This window comes from Phalacrocorax carbo, chromosome 9, assembly GCF_963921805.1.
Source record: "Phalacrocorax carbo chromosome 9, bPhaCar2.1, whole genome shotgun sequence".
Classification (NCBI taxonomy): Eukaryota; Metazoa; Chordata; class Aves; order Suliformes; family Phalacrocoracidae; genus Phalacrocorax; species Phalacrocorax carbo.
The window spans coordinates 18,701,268-18,718,619 of NC_087521.1; the positions used below are offsets into that span (position 1 = coordinate 18,701,268).

At 40.2% G+C, this 17,352-nt stretch overlaps 1 protein-coding gene across 2 annotated transcripts in view; it reads left to right on the forward strand.

The window, feature by feature from the left end:
• Positions 1-2,082: 2,082 nt before the first annotated feature.
• Positions 2,083-17,352, forward strand: part of SPATA7 (spermatogenesis associated 7) — a 44,616-nt gene continuing 29,346 nt past the window's right edge. Inside the window, exons 1-4 of one of the 2 annotated variants that reach the window (XM_064460526.1) lie at positions 2,083-2,184; positions 14,445-14,525; positions 15,212-15,304; positions 16,865-16,912. In XM_064460526.1, coding sequence (XP_064316596.1) covers positions 2,145-2,184; positions 14,445-14,525; positions 15,212-15,304; positions 16,865-16,912 — 262 coding nt within the window. In that variant the 5' untranslated portion in view covers positions 2,083-2,144. The remainder of the gene's footprint in view (positions 2,185-14,444; positions 14,526-15,211; positions 15,305-16,864; positions 16,913-17,352) is intronic. The other variant, XM_064460527.1, reaches the window with a different exon arrangement.

The following is a 17,352-nucleotide window of genomic DNA, read 5'->3' on the forward strand; positions in this document are numbered from 1 at the left end:
TCAAAACCCGCCTGGACGCGGTCCTGTGCCCCCTGCTCTAGGTGTGCCTGCTCAAGCAGGGGGGCTGGACAAGGTGATCTCCAGAGGTCCCTTCCAACCCCCACCATTCTGTGATTCTGTGATTCTGTGTTTGTGGCATCATGGTTGATGGTAGTTGAAACGCTGTGGGATTAGATGCTTTATAAGAAAAGCAGTCAGAAAGACAGAGGAGCACCAGAAGATGGAGGACCAATGGGTCTCCAAGGCATGTATTCCCTCTCCTGACCTCTCCCAGACAAATTTAACACAAACTACATTTATAGATGATGTCCTGGTTTCAGCTGGGACAGAGTTAAATTTCTTCATAGTGGCTAGTACGGGGCTGTGTTTTGGATTTGTGCTGGAAACAGTGGTGATAATGTGGAGATGTTTTAGCTGTTGCTAAGTAGTGCTTACACTGGCCAAGGACTTTTTCAGCTCCCCGTGCTCTGCCGGGGGCACAAGAAGCTGGGAGGGGACACAGCCAGGACAGCTGACCCCAACTGACCCAAGGGATGTTCCATACCATATGACGTCATGCTCAATATATAAAGCTGGGGGGAAGAAGAAGGAAAGGGGGGACATTGGGAGTGATGGTGTTTGTCTTCCCAAGTAACTGTTACACATGATGGAGCCCTGCTTTCCTGGAGATGGCTGAACACCTGCCTGCCCATGGGAAGGAGTGTATGAATTCCTTGTTTTGCTTTGCTCTATTAAACTGTCTTCATCTCAACAGACAAGTTTTCTCACTTCTACTCTTCTGATTCTCTCCCCATCCCACTGGGGAACAGTGAGCAAGTGGCTGTGTGGTGCTTAGTTGCCAACTGGGGCTTAACCACAACAGATGATTTTACAGAAAACAGAATTAGACTACCAAAACGATCGCCACAATGTGAAGCCAAAGAACTAGGCCATATCCGAAGAGTATTTCATATAGCTGATGAGAATATCTACAATGATAAGGGAAATCACAGGCTGGCCACCAACAGCTAGGTATTAGCAAGACATTTCAGCTAACTGAAAAGTTTTCTGAAGTATTTGGTAGAATCTACATAAAGTACTGGGACAGATAAACTGCAGGTTTCATCCAGCATGAATGTTTGTGTGACTTAGGGGGAGCTTTGAATGAGGCAGAAAAAATAAGGAAGAGAAATTTTTTTATAATATCATCCTCTTGATTTTGCTATGATTTTGAAAAACAAACTATTTTTACTAGCATGGAAGGAAGGGTAGCAAATCACATAAAAACTGTCTTTAGCCAATAATTAATAATAATTTCTAGATGGTGAAGAGGAATGTCCGTCTAGCTGGGATGACACGTAGCCTTTTTCAAGGCGTCTGGCCATGGAGGTGACTGCAGTACCCCTGACCCATCAGCGAGAGAAACCTTCACACAAAATGTACACACAAAGGTTTTTCTTGCAAAAATCCTCAGAGACTTCACGTTAAGGGCAATAGCAACCTGCCTGACAAAAAGTAAATACAAGCCTATCGCTTCTTCAGAAAGTTAAAATCCAACACGCCAGCACGAATATATTCATCAGTGATGAGATCAAACACTGCTTTTCAGAAGTTTACTTGTGTGGTTCATTTCCAAGGTGCTGTTTATTTTTAAAGATATTGAGATTGAATGTTTTCAGTGTAACGCACTCGGAATGCTCTAGGCTCCCGATTTACACTTCACTCCTCTGAAACAAGAGCAATTCGCCCTAAATCACTCCCTGGCACCCGTTGTTATTCGACTTCCCGTCAAGTTACACGAAAAAGGCTCAAATAATCAGGGCACCTCTCACTGAGGAGGCAAAGCTTTCGCTTGGCCGCACCGCACCGCTTGGAGGGACGCCCTGGAGCCGCGTCCGAGAGGCACCCGCCGGGCCCCGCCACGCCGGGCCCGGGCCCGGGGCTGGGGCTGGCGAGCGGGACGCCGCGGCACCAGGGCCGCAGGACGCCGCGCCCGGCGCCGCGCTCCGCGGCCGTGGCAACGCGGGAGGCGTCCGAGGCAGGCCGCAGCAGGCCGGGCCCATCGCCCCGCCCCGCCCCGCCCCGCCCCGCCCGCGGCGGCGGACGAACCGCCGCCGCCGAGCCGAGCGTCCGGCTGCGCCGCCCCTCCGGGCCCGGCCGGGAGCATGGGGCTGAGGATGGAGAGCGGCGGCAGGCGGAGCCAAGGTGCGGGGGCTCGGTGGCGGGTCGGCGGCCGAGCGGGGGGCGCGGGAGGCGGCGGGGCCTGCCCGGCCGCCCACCCACCCGCCGGCGGGGCGGTCAGGGGGTGCCTCCGCCTTCCCCGCCGGCGTGCTAGGGCGGGCATGGCGGCGCTGCCGAGCGGGGAGCGGGGCGGGGAGCCGGGCAGAGAGCCTGCCCCGGGGCGGCGGGGCCCGCTCGAGCGCCGTGGGTCTCGCTGCGGCGCTGAGGGGGGCTCGGGGCTCGCTCCTCTGGCCCTCGGCTGCCCAGAGCTCTGCCGCCCTCTCGGTCACGCGTGGGTTACCCGTATAACCCCCGAGAAGTTATAATCCTCCTGGGCCGTGAAGTGTCCGGCTCGCACCTATCGTCACAAGCCTGCGTCTGTATTTTAATGGCATTTAGTGCCGCTGTGGGGAGCGTTTGAGGCTGCCGGTATCAGTCGCTTCGTTTTGGAGGCCTAAATTTCCATGCTGTTTGGAGTCAACTTTATTCTTCTCCAAAGCTGGTGTTCATGGATTATAGTGGATTATAGCCTGTCTAAACCCATGTAGAGCATCCCTTACACAGTGTTTGGATGTAGATCCCGGTTTTTTGGTTTGGTGGGATTTTAATGCAAGTGTAGCTGAAAAATAAAAGACTCACAAGCTTTGAAGCTCTTGTAAAGTGATCCCTTACCCAAATTTAATCAGCCATGGGCCGTTCATGTGCTCTCTGCCTATGAATAATCTTAGGGGCATTTGTCACTCATGATAAAAACAGGCATAAACATGTTTGCATGAGCCAACTCTGCCTCTTGGAAAATATCTAAAATGTATTTAGATCTGAACTGGATGACATGCATGGCATAAAGCAGTGGTAGAAATTATTCAGCGCTGCCCTGTAATGTCAAAACCATGCATAGCTGCATAAAGTCAGATGCACTGAGATAACGTTGTGATTTCATGTTGCATCTCAGTGTCAGTTCCGGTGCCTGGCGATAATGACAGATGTCACTCCAGAAGATGTCTGATATCAAAGTAGAGTTTGAACATGATTCTAATACTACATGGGAGTTAGCAATTTGGTGGAAAAACTAGTACCTTCTGCATCCGATTTTTATGCTCTCTTATGTAGTGTGAAGGCAATTTTATTACAAATGTATAATTTCTCTGACTATTCTTATTTTTTATTCTCAAAATATTTTTGTAGACAATCAGAAAGCATGCTGATTGTCTGATGACCTTAGAATAAATAAGATGCAAGATCTAAACTTCATTCAGGTTGCAGCAAGCTTTGTGGAAATGACTTATGTTAAAAAAAAATAGTTCAAAAGTAGGAAAGAATGTGTGTCTAGTTACATGGGAAGCTATTGCTTGTCTGCATAGAAGGCTGTCACAGAGTCAGTAGCATGTGCGTGGACAGCCCAATGTCTGGTTTTACAGACACATAGGAAGAATCTTTACGGACAATGGGGATTAGCACAGGCAGAGATACTAATTTCTTACAGTGAGCTAACATAGAAATCTGTGCGTGAGCAAACTTGGCAGAACAGCCATTGGACTGCTTGCAGACAATTTATGAAAGAAGCAGAACACATCATATTTGTGGTTTCTCTACAAGACAGTTGTATCCATGCACTGTCTACCCAGAATGTTAATACAGAGAGGTGGGATACCCTATTTCATGTCCTAGTGTACTTCATACCAAGTTTCTTGTTGAGACCTGGTCTTGTTATTGTAAAGAAAGAACGAACCAAAATTTTATTTGTTTTGTATCAGGGTTTCTGTTTTGCCTAGAGAGAATACTGAGCAAAAAGAAAAATCAGATTTTTTTTTTTTTTACTATATTAGACTATATAGGATTTGCATGTAGGTCTTGTCAAAGTTCAGATAAGGCTGATTTTCCCCCCATAAAAATATTGAATCCTTTATGCTTTTGCCTAGTTCCAGGTATAAATCTCCAAGTTATTTACTGTAGTAATTTCAGGAGTCGATTAACATAGTCACAGATTTGTAGTATGACCTCAAATAATCTGAATGCTGTCATCCTAAACCAGCTTTGTTGGTTAAATCTGGTCTTCTGCATCGGGCTGTTTCATTCCCACAGGCAGTGATTGGCACGTATCTGAACAGCAATGAAATCATATGCTTATTGTTAATCAATGACATGTATTTGTATCACTGTTATGTTACAGCGATGGGGAAGCCATCATCATTGCTGCATGGAGGCTGCTGTTAGGTTTAGACAGTTTACATGGGCTTCAAAGATTCTAAAACAAAACTAAAATGCTTTGCATATTTACAGAGAATGCCATCCTATTTAGATTTTTCCTGCATTGCAGGAAATCCTTGCACTAATCTGACTTCTGACTGGAGCTGGAAGGGTGTTACAACACACCTGTGACTTGTGAGCTTCCTTTTCTTCTCTATTCCTTCATTTGCCACTTGAACAAACAGGTTTTAAAACTTAAGCATTAATTTGGTAATACCAATTTGCTTTTTCAGAAACTGAAGTTACCTTTGACCAGCAGAGCTGAGAAAGAATCTATTTGTATCTTCAAGGAAGGAATGGTGTTTAGAAGTTGTACTATTATATTTCAGATATATTTTAACTTAAATTGGGGAATGTTAGTCACCATCCTTAACTTTTTACCAAATTAAAACCTTGGCTCAGCAAATCACTTAAACCTATCCTTAATTTGACCGTTAGTCAAATAGTCTATTAAGTGAGTTTTAGTCACTTAATGTGAATAATCCCATCTCCATTCAGCAAATAATTTAAATTTGGAATAGGACTTAAGTACGTCATTGGTCCCATTTCATTGACGATTTCTTGCATGGTTCAAGTGAAACATGTCCTAAAGTAAACAGGATTCAAATCGTTAACCCTACTAGCTGTTTTGCTCCACATTGTACCCTGCAGCTTTCTCTGAAGCACAATGGATCAAGGTTTTTCTGCTCTCCATTCTGGGTGAGGCCGGCTGTGCATTAGAGTTTTGCTAATGTATTTCCAGTTAGAAATATCAGAGGGTGGAAGTTAATACCACTACTGGGGGTGGGGGAGGCTTTCTTGTAGGCACAGATTATACTAGCAAGAGATATTTCTTTCAATATGTACAGAAGAATCTAAATATAGTGTGTCTATACATTTAGCCATATATGTATATTTTTTCTGTTGGTTGGTTTGACACTAGATATTGGAACATCTTCAAAATGCATGTTCATGGGATGGCATAGTATTGAGTTTCTTGTAGCAGTAGAAGCCAGCACATACGCTTGTCGTGTAGGACGTGCTTGTGAGGGAGCGTTCTGGTGTTTTTTAATAATAACACCACTCCCACAGGAGACTTGTTACAGCACATGGTAGCCTATGCTCCTGCATTACTCTGCCATCTTGCACAAGCACAACTACCCAGTGAAGTCAGGTGTATTGGGTTTGCATGGCAAGGTTTTAATAGTGGCAGGGGCAGCTGCAGGGGTGGCCTCTGAGAAGCTGTGAGAAGCTTCCCCTATGTCCGATAGAGCCAGTGCCAGCTGGCTCCAAGATGGACCCGCTGCTGATTTGATTGGTCATAAATTGAACTAATTTCCCCACGTCAAGTCAGTTTTGCCCATGATGGTAATTGGTGAATGATCTCTCCTTATCTTGTCCCATGAGCCTTTCATTATATTTTCTCTCCCCTGTCCAGCTGAGGAGGGGAGCGATACAGCGGCCTTGGTGGGCACCTGGCATCCAGCCAGGGTCAACCCACCACATTAGGTTAGGAACCTTTTTAGGCCAAAAGTTTGTACACTGTGATATGAGTATTGATTGTTGTACACATACCGCTTAAAAGTAGCATACGGACTCTTCTGGAACACTGCCCCTCACACACCCTTCTAGAAAACTGGAAACTGCTGGTGCCGCTGCTATCTCTATAGAGGTGCTGCCCAAGCAAATGATGATGGGACTGACTTGAGTTCATTTGCTTCTGCCTGCAATTTATATAACAAAATGTGCTGCTGACAGATATAGCCATTTGTTACTGCTTTTGGAGTATGAATAGAGCAATAACTTGCATCCAAAACATTATTGGCCATGTGAAGCGTGTAGCTAGGAGAATGATAACAAACATTTTTCAATAATTACTTCATCAAATATGAATCAATCAGCATATTTTAAGGCTACTGTATATAACTATTTCACTAGATTTTTTCTAATTTATCAGAGGAGTTTTTGAATCCTGAAACAAATACAGTTTTGGTTGAATGGCTTGCATTTATGCAGAATAGTATTAGATTATTAGTTATAAAGGACTGAGAGACCTAACTCTTCGGCATTAGGAGCAGGTGTAAAGAAGAGCTTTTGTGTAATCCAGCATAATAAGCGTATAAATAGCACCCCTCTAATTAATGGCTTAGAAGATTATATATGGTGCATATGTCAGAGTGTGATACGTTGTATCACTTTCATAATATTTTTATGAAATGCAATACTGTGACACTCATGATCCATGCAAAATTCAGATTGAACGCTTAGGACTTGATTTCAAAATTGGGATATTGTAGCTTCTTAGGGCTTTATTCATAAGGTTTTGCTTCAGAAAATTTAGAAAATAATGACTATATTTTGTCCTCTGGATTTTGCCGTTTCTTAAAAAAAAAATCTTAAATGTAATTCCATTAAAGCTGGCTTCACATCTAAGACTTTGTACTCTCAGAATTCATGGGAGTGTTTTTATCACTGAAACCAGAAATCAGTCCAAGAGGCTTCTTTCTCTTGCGTGAACAGGGAAAAAACACAGGTGTGATTGTGAAGTGCCTAATTTTGCCCCACTGTAACTTTCAAATAAAATGTAACACTATCAGTGCATTCAGTAATGAGCTAAACCTAAAGTCATGTTTGAAGTTCTCATGTGATTGCATAGATGCTGCAGAAAAGCAGTGGAGACTTGCCATGTTTTAACCTCTTCTCCTAAAGGAGTGTGTGGGTGGGTCACTGCTCTCTGTCAGCTTTTTCCGCTTTCCAGTTCTGCAACTGTCAGCCGACTTCACCCAGCTGTGAGTAAGAAGTAGGAGCCTTAGTGGTACAAATGTCAGTGGCTGGGTAGGAGAAAACCCAGCAAATTAACATACATTTTTTTAGGGAAAGTCATCTTGTTCTTTGTCCATTTCCACATGTGCAACTTGTCTGCCAAAGATAAGCAACCAGAGAAGCTTAAACTAGATGTCCACTTATGACACCTGCAGCATCTTGTCAGCCGCAGCTGAGCAAGTAGGGGATGGTAGTGTGAGGGAGGACTACAGGCAAGGAAAAGGCAGCAAACTGGGGAAACTGGAGGGACTTCAGGAGTGTGGTAAGAAGATGTAAGACACATCAGTAGGAAAGCAAGCCTTATTAGTAGTACTACTAACAGAGCATCCTATTCTCTTTTATAATAATGAAAGTATATCATCATGCAAATATAAAAGAAAGATAGTAATTACTTCTTATTTAAATAAATTAAGGTTAAATCCAGTGTGGATTTTCATAACCAGGTTAATCTCTTAATTTACTTGGAGTTAGCAGTGTTTACTGCGTATATTTCTGTGTTGTGTTCATATGCACAATTATTTCTGAGGCACAGAAATAATGGATACTTTGATTTGAATATTCTCATAGTATAAAAAGGGAGAGGAACCTATATTTCAGGTCCTCATTTCATTCCTTTAAATATGACCTTTTCAGAAGTGTTAGATTAGATGCTTGAAGGAGTTTTCATCACTACTCCTAAGTCATTTAGGATTTCACATAGATTGTTTAAACGCCTTCTGTTCCCTCCTTAGCATGCATACAGCATTAGTGCTGTAGTGTACTGTTAATGTGTTCAGAGTTAGAAGAATGAATTCATAGCAGGAAGCCCACCGAAAAAATCGCTACACTAGGCAATAGAACAAGGGTGGTGTGATAGAGGATCCTTGACTTCTATTGAATTTACAGCACAAATCCCCTTCTGCACATAGTGCCTGAATCACCCATTTGGACGAAGGTGTCTCACTAACTATTTTTGGATTAGATCATTGCGGGATTAGGGAAGAAGAGAAGATGAAAGAAAATGAGCTGGCAGTGGAAGGTGGAAGAGGCAACAGCACCAAACCTTAATAAATTAATGCAGCGGATAGAGTGTTTGCAAAGCATTTGTCAACTTGGGTTGAGTGTCCTTATCATCCTCAGGGAGATCAAATCCCTGCATCTCACACAAATGCTGCAGTTCTAGTCCATTGTAGACAGAGGTGATTCCTACGCTTGCATCTGAGAGGTGGCTGCTGTGCAGCTGAGAACACAAGAGCCCCAGAGCCACCAACAAAACAGTGCACAGAAGGGTTGGTGCCTTGGCTGAGTGATGAGCACATTCCTCTTGGGCAGCTGGGGAGATCTGAGGTCTATATCCACCTGGGACTGAGGGCTCTTTGAACCCAAGCTAAGGTCTAGGAGCTGCTATTAGGAAAATACAGTGTTCACACATCTCTGCACAGTGAAGTGGAAGTTTTTTGGCTTTTAGTGCTGGATTTAGATACCTATATCTAATACCCCACCAAAGATCTCTGTATCTTTTTATGGATTATTTTTTAAATAACAAGTCTTGATGGGTAAGGCTAACCTGAATTATTTTTTTCCCCAATATTTTTGATTTGCAATGTCTGAAGTACAGGTTTGCTGTAAAAATAGCAAGTTTAATACTTGTGTTTAAAACATTTTCTATGAGAATGTTGTAAGGAAAGACTGGGCATCTTTCCAGTACATATTCACATTCCAAATCTGAAATGGCTTTGTAGAAAAATAATTCCCATAAATTCTGTATATCCACAAACAACTAGGAAACAAAGTAACAAATAGAAACCACCAATTTCCATTATTTTTATGACTGTAACATTAGAAGTAAAGATAGGGTACATTTTAAATGAAAATGAAAAGATAATTTAAACAAAATATCTTAAAATCTCTTTGGAATAGTATAATTATTCCTTACCTCAGATACCAGATGGAAAGAATTATAGAGAAAGGGGTTTAAAAATTTTTTTTTTTGCTGTGTAGTGCAGGGAAAGCCTACAACAAGCAAATAGAAGCATTAATAAGGAACTAAAAGACCTGATTGATTTTTTAGAAATATTTATTTGCTCTCTGTACTTCAGGAGAACACACAGTGTGAGAATCCTGGTTTTATATTCAATGTGGACAGTGCACTTACATCTATGAGGAAATGTATGTTTAGATCACAGTTACATGTATGGTATATCAAAGATAGGAGTCCACCATATGTCTCGGTTTCTGAGGTTTAAATCTCAGAAAATTATTTCTTAAATTTGTGACTGGAGGTTTTTTACTGTAAGATGTAGAAAGAGTGCATTTTAGTCAGGAAACTTAATTATTGCAAAATCTGCTATAGTACTGCAATTGCTGGGATCAGTTCTGCGAAGTCCAGTTCAGACAAGTGCTCCTATTCCCAAATAATTTATTATTTAAGAACCATCAAAATCAGTAGAAAAATTTTCACTGAAAAAATTCTCACTCTCGTGGATGGTCTTTGAAAAAATCCTAGGAGAAGTAGCCAAAATGCATACTACTTTCACTCTGCTCACAGTCCTAAATCAGTACAGCTTCTGTCACTCTCGTAGCTGTCCAGGTGCTCTCATTATGCTTCGTAGTTATCATCCTTTTGTGGGGTTTATCTTTGGTTACTTTGTAATTTGCTGAAAATCCCCCTCTTTAAAATTCTTTTCACACATCTAAGCCTTCAATTTAAGTTAAGTTTCTGCTAATGTGCAAATAACTGTGAAAACACAGACTGAATCTAAACAAATACCTGTTCAAGTCAGTAGACAACCTGAAATTATACCTGTGAAACATTTGAATGTTAACACTTTCTACCTCACTTCAGTCGTTTTGTAGAAACAGTAAAATACATCAGATATCCTCTGTATACCAAATATTCCAGTTTCCCCTCTGACGTTAGCAACGTGTGCCTTCATTGTAAATATTTGCCACTACAGAAAGCAGTTTTGAGTTTCAGACTGAAGATACAGGGAGGGTATTATAAGTTGAACTCATTGTAGAAATTATACTTTTGATGGAAAGTCTACATGAAACAGCCTGGGTTCCTAAGAAAACAAAGGTTTACTCGGTATTATTCTTTGCCTCTTCTGTTTTCAATAGTGCTAAGCATTATTTCAACCAAATTAGTGTCTTTGACTCTTTTTCTGTGATAAATTTTCTACATGTTTTGTGAAAATAGGTGATTCACAGAGAGAGGACTTCAAATGCTTTCATTGGTGAAAAAGTTACAAAAATATCTCAGTCCCTTTGGCACAAGAGTCAAAGATGTAGGAGCAAGCACTGTGGGGATACCATGGGAGGACCATAGGAAGCCTTTATCACAAGGTCTGCTGTTTATGGAGGTATTTTTAAGTTAAAGGCTGTTGTATTCCTTAATTGAAGCTATAATAAAATATATGATTTGCCAGGATAGAGCCCTCAGAATCAAACTAGATGTTAAAAAAAGGTTGTTCAGCATAAACTTTTGCCCAAAAAGGAAACGTTCTAAACAGCAAGAGAACATCATTTGTTAATGGCATGAAAGCTTTCAACGGGCCCTGGTGCTAGCGGGGCTGCAACCCTGACATTTCAAAGGTATCTTAAAATCTGAGCAGTCAGAACACTTTTATTCAAGGTCCTCCACTTCCCAGAAAACAGTTCAATATTGTAATGGCTTAGGTATTTCCGGGGGGCGGGGGGTGTGGGGTGTCAGAGAGACCTGTGAAGGGACTAAGTATTGTTATCCTGCAGTTAGGGGGATGGCTTGTATTAGCCTGATACAGATTAATTGTAAATGACACTGTAGTTCTTTCGTTTATCCGTGTGCCATCTGCTGGTGATGCAAAGCAAGTGAACGTCTCAAAATAGTCTGGTTTTCCTATAGTGCTGAACAGACACCTCTCCAGCTGAAGACAGTAAAAGCAACAGGTTTCTGAGCATCTCTGATCATCTTTAACTCAGTGCAAAGGCAGTTAGCTTACCCGAAGAGAATCAACTGTAGTTGTAACGAAGTCTCTGCACTTCTGAGATACCCATGTTTATTGCATAAAAATGAGTTAGAGGTGGTCTTGTAAATATTTATCTAACAGTACGTGTCTGCTTCTGGAATTATAACTTAGCTCTGAAATACAGAAAATACTGGAATATTTGTGTTATTTTGAGCAACTGTGAATGGAACCCTTCTGATTCTCAGGTCTCTGCTGTAATCTAGATTTCCGGTGTATACTTTTTTTTTAATCATTAGGAAACACTTTTATCTACTAAAATATTATAATCTAACATTCCAGTCCTCCCAAAGACACTTGCGTTCTTTAAACACATGAGCATTGTAACTTCAGGAAGTCATGAGTTTCAGGGTGGGTATCCACCTAGGCACTGAATACTATTCATATATAATAACGTACGGTAGAGAAATATAGTACTTAAACAGGAAACAAGGCCATTACTGACAAAGGTTTGAAACCCTTGAAGAGACAGTCATTCTAAATCTAATAAATTCTTGCTGTATGTTTGGAATTCTAATATTTTAAAAATAATTTAGCATTGTTTGTTCCTATGTTTGTTTAAATCACAAATAGAGGTTAGGAAGAATTGTACCACGAGGGCAATTTAAAATGAGCCATTTGAAATTGATACAGATGAGCAGCAATGTTGTCTTTTGACTTTCAAGAAAACAGTACAAAGATAAAACAATTGCAGGGTAGAGTTGAAAAAAATATCTACAAAGCCATTTTTTTTTTCTCGTCCCTTTCCTACTGCTGGTCTGGCAACTTCACAGGAAAGAGTAGTGAGAGCACTATTACTACAGACACTACCTCTAGTACTGTAAAGCCACAGAAGCCCATACTGTATAAAGGCTGTTTTTCTGAAGTGTGAAATCCTCATACTAATTCAAAATTACCCTGAAATTTCTTGGGCTTCATAAGAGTGGGGATTGATTTTTATTGATCCAGATTTAGTGTAATTTCGCAACAAGGTCCCAAGAAAGTACTCTGCAAATTTCCGCATAGGCTAATGATTTTCATTTTATGTATTTTCTCAAGACACATTTTGTTGCTTGCCCAACTAATCCTAGTCACTTAAAATTTAAAAGGTCTTTTTATAAGATAATAAAACATTATTAAAGGAACAATTTGTGTTGCTGAAATCTCTACTAATTAATAGTCAGACACCGTGTTAACCATTTTGTGCAACATGCTGTTGCGCCTAAAGTAGAGCTACAGAATGTAGTAGTTATGTACGTAATTGCAATAGTACTCTAAAAGTCATTATAGAACAGTGGGAAATGGGGAAAAAAAAACCCAACTGGAAAGCCAGGTGCTGGGCATGCAGGAGGTAAGAAGTCGTGTGTCCTGGTTTCAGCGGGGGTAGAGTTAAATTTCTTCATAGTAGCTAGTATGAGACTATGTTTTAGATTTTTGCTAGAAACAGTGGTGATAATGCAGAGATGTTTTAGTTGTTGCTAAGTTGCGCTTACACTGGTCAAGGACTTTCAGCTCCCCGTGCTCTGCCGGGGGCACAAGAAGCCAGGAGGGGACACAGCTGGGACAGCTGATGCCAGCTGACCAATGGGATATTCCAGACCATATGACGTCATGCTCAGTATATAAAGCTGGGGAAGAAGGAGGAAGGGGGGGGATGTTTGGAGTGATGGTGTTTGTCTTCCCAAGTAACCGTTATGCATGATGGAGCCCTGCTTTTCTGGAGATGGCTGAACACCTGCCTGCCCATGGGAAGGAGTGTATGAATTCCTTGTTTTGCTCTGCTTCTACACACAGCTTTTGGTTTACCTATTAAACTGTCTTCATCTCGAACCATGAGCTGCCTCACTTTTACTCTTCTGATTCTCTCCCCCGTCCCACCAGGGAGGAGTGAGCGAGCGGCTGCGTGGGGCTTGGTTGCTGACTGGGGCTGAACCACGACACTGTGAGAAGTAGAATTAAGGGGCTTGTAACGTGTGTTACATGACTCTTTGTACCCTCCAGTCAGTTCGTAATTATGTCTGCCTTTGTCGACCCAGCTGAAGGCTGCTGAGAAAGAGATTCCCACTCATCTTGGGTAGCTCCAGCTTGCTGCTGCTTCCAATGAAGGGTGGAAAGCTGGAGGAGGCCAGTAAGCGTAGAGCCGTAGAGTTACTGCCCCAGAGCTGTAGTGTCTCCAATTGCTAGGAAATGCTTACGTGGCAATTGCAGACTTTTGAACTGACAGATGAGAGGTAGGATGGGAATGGGAAGACCATATGGGCCTTGATAATAATAATAAATTTGTAGAAATTGACTACATGATTTTATAATTGATGTTAAGTAAGCATGGTATATTTACTCTGTTAAAGAAATCTTGTTTGTTTTGCTTTACATTTTAAGCAGGGTCTTGGAAACCTTAAAGGAATGCTTTGTATACAGTAGTGTTTGTAGTAATAGGATATCGTCTGTTAAAATTTTCTCAAAAAATGGTGCAGATTCTTAGTTCGTTCAGGTGCAGATTTTTAAATCATAGGTTGCATAGCAGACGGTGGTTGTAAGCCTGAGAGTACAGCACTTGTTTTCAAGTAGATGTAGAGCTTTTAATTCACATTCCTTCATTTTTCAGAACAACTAGTTGTTTAAGCTTTGTCAGCATCTCTGCTTGTCTGTAGAGTTGCCAGTCCATTGAACTGCTAGAAGGTTGAATGGCAAACCAAATTCCTTTTACATTAACAATAGAGTGTGTTCTCATTGATAGGATGATTTTCACACAAGCATAATTCCTTCAATCTATTAAGCTTGCATTTTAGTATAATACTAACCACAATCATTGACTACCTACAAAATATTTTTCACATTAGTCATCTGACATAATGATAAAATTCAATCAATAAAACTTTAAAACAAATGGGAAGTTAGCAAAGGTACAAAAGTGTGGCCATATCTCTGTGCAGTTTAATGACCAATGTAAAGTTCAGACCGAAGACATCTATTGGCTTCTGCTGCTGTTTAGCCCCCTGAACTACCAAAGGTACTACCATTTATCTTGGTGCTTAGATTAAGTTACTTTACTATACTGTTGAACTTCAGTAATAGTATAAGGTTTAAATAGGATTTCTTTTTCTCTGTGAAAAAAGTCTGCTACAGTCGTTTGTGAGTTCTTTGTGGAAAGATTCTCTGCTTTATCTTTTCTGTCAAAACATACATTTTCTTTTTTCTAACATTGGTTTTGTTTTGTTTGACACTTTGTTAAAGTGAGTGAATACCCAGCCATTGGCATTCCCAGATGTGGTCCAGCGAGTCCATTTAAAGGACACTTGAGTACTAAGAGTAATGGTAAGTAACACATGCTTTCATCAGAAGGTTGACATGGTTCCTTTTGTGTGAATTCATTGATTATTTTTTTTTTAATTGAAATGATTTTATAATTAAAACCTTTGCTCAGTTGGTGAAGTTTAATAGTACTTACATTTAGTATACGTTACTGAGAATACTTTTGAGGAGTGAGTTTTGCCTTGACTACTGCTAGCTAGAAACAGCAAGGTATCCAAATATATATAGATGTCACATCTATGTTAGTTGGAATATAGATATGGTTACTGCTTTAAACAACCCTTGAGGTTAAACAGATTCCTTTACAGTCAGTAGTTTCCATGGGCTAGTATATGTTTCTGTGCCATACTGCCACCTCAGACACTTTTTTCAAAAGAGCATAGGGTGGAGGAACGGGAAGTTTCTGCGCTGGGGAGACTTGCACATTCTTCATGGAAGTTTCATAGTCCAACTTCAGCCACATTTGTAGCTATTTATTGAGTTAGTGGCTCAGTGAGGGGAAAACACAGAGGAGATGGGATGATTTCATGTGGTAGTAGCTGCTATAGAAAAATTACTGCTGTTGGGCAAAGAAGTTAAGCACACAGTAATTTGAAGTTTGTGGCTTTGAATTGGAGTTAATAACTATTTAAAATTTGTGTATTATTTTGCCTGCCTTCATAATGTTTAAATATATTTTAATCTTACAGCTTTCTGCATTGACTCCTCCCGAAGTCTAACTAGCCAGTACCTGATCAGAGATCACATGGTGTTTCATTATAACAAAATCCTTTCAGCCAAAGGTAAAAATGTGCATATGTGAATGAACTTTCTACCCCCAGATTTAGCTCATCCTTTCAGAATAGGCTCATATCAAGAGGGAATGAATAGGATTGTAGGAGGTGTAGTTTTCTTCCTGTTTCATACTCAGACTGGTGACAGCAAGGAGATATGGCTTCTACTTAATAATACTTTTTATTATTGGAATGGAAGACTTTGTACGAAAACATTTCCCTTATGTACTACCAAAGATACTACTTTAATTTTAGGTGCTGTATTTTCTTCATTCTGCTTTCGATGAAATAATGAGTTATGAAATAATATGTTGAACTGAAAATCATGGAGATAGTCACAATAGCAAGCATACAGAATTTATTTTAGGAATGAATGCAGAACATTCAGTTAAACTCAGACCACTGTGTCTTTTCTTTTTTTCTTATTTAAAGATCTTTATTATCTTTTGTTCATATTTCAATCAATGGCACTAGGTTTTAAGGACTTTGAAAATTGTCCCATTTGTTTGCAAATGAGAAAATCATGTTACTACTCTCTATTATTGAGGACTAAATATGTATATGATTTTTTCACGTATTTTAATGTTAGAAGGTTCTTATATTTATCAAAAGACAAATATTATAAAATCTGGAACTTAAAAGCCTATTGAACTTGCACATGTTTGTATGTTTCTTAATTATGGTGATATCCTGATCAAAATTTTTTAGATTTAGAAATGTGTATTTACTCCAGTATGAACAGGCAATACCCCATTGTCAGTACTGTAATTGAAAACAAACTGTATTACAGCCAAAGTTATTTTTAGTCATGTAAGGAGTATGAAATACTGTCTTAAAAAGTTAATATCATGCACAGAGCTAAGAAAAGTCCGTAGATAGTTGTTAACGTTATTTACCATTCACAGCCTATTTGCGTTCTTCATGGCATAAACTTGTCTTGGGGATCCCAGTCCTAGAGATACTAATACTAGAGCTTGGCAGGATGCCCTCAGTATTTAAATTAAATGCATAAAAGTTTTGCAGGATATGAGTTAGAAGATAAATGTTTTTTTAATGCTTCCCAAAACATTACACACTCTTTTTCTAGATATTTTCAGGGGTTTGGAGGTGGTTCTGTGGTTCTGCTGATTCTCTTCATCATCCCTCCTTTTCTTAATGTCTGCTTTAAAGAGAGGTACACTGGGGCTTTGGATTCTGACAGAGTCCACGCTCGCATATATACTCTCCTCTCTCTGCTGTGTAACATACTCAGTATCCTCAGGTCTGCAGTTAAATGCCACCAGCACAAAGTGTATAGAAAGCTTTCGTAAGGAGTCTTCATTTAAATGATGATTCTTCCTTCAAATAAATATTTCACTTTAACATCTTCATCTTGAAAATTTTCTTACTGTATTAATATCAATCTCATATTTTAAATACACAGTATCTAGCAGATTTTAAAAGATAAAAATTACTGTGTTCTGATTAAACTAGTCTTTGCTCTGTGGTGTTTTATTGCTACTTTTTTCTAGCTACCACAAATACTAAGTAAATACTTAATCACTCCCATTTATTTTTTCATATTTTCAGCAGCTGTAGACTGTTCAGTGCCCAAAAGTAGGTTGACCAGCATCAAATGTAAGTATTTGTGATACATTAATTCTACAAAAGTTTCTGTAAAACTAACTTAACAAAACAAAAGAACCAGAGGAATAGAAGAGTAACAACAGAATATAACCCTTAATAAAGCATTCACGTATCTGCTCGTTTCTTCAACTTTTCATGTACTGCTCCGCGTATTTGTAAGAATCTTCAGTGAATGTAACGCTAGTGAGGTGGACCTAGTCTGTTAGTGATTAGTTGTGCTTAAGATCACAATTAATTTTGCTTACGATTCTTTTCACCCCACAAAGTTAATGGCGCATGTGAGGAGGCTTCCAGAATTTTCTCTCTCCTTCTAATATGATGTGAGCTTGAACTTTCAAGAAGAGAGCTTACTAGTGCAAGGTTAAGAGTAATTGTGGGAATGTGGGCACCTGGGGACCGGGACTGGAACAACTTCTTCCATTTCACAGAAA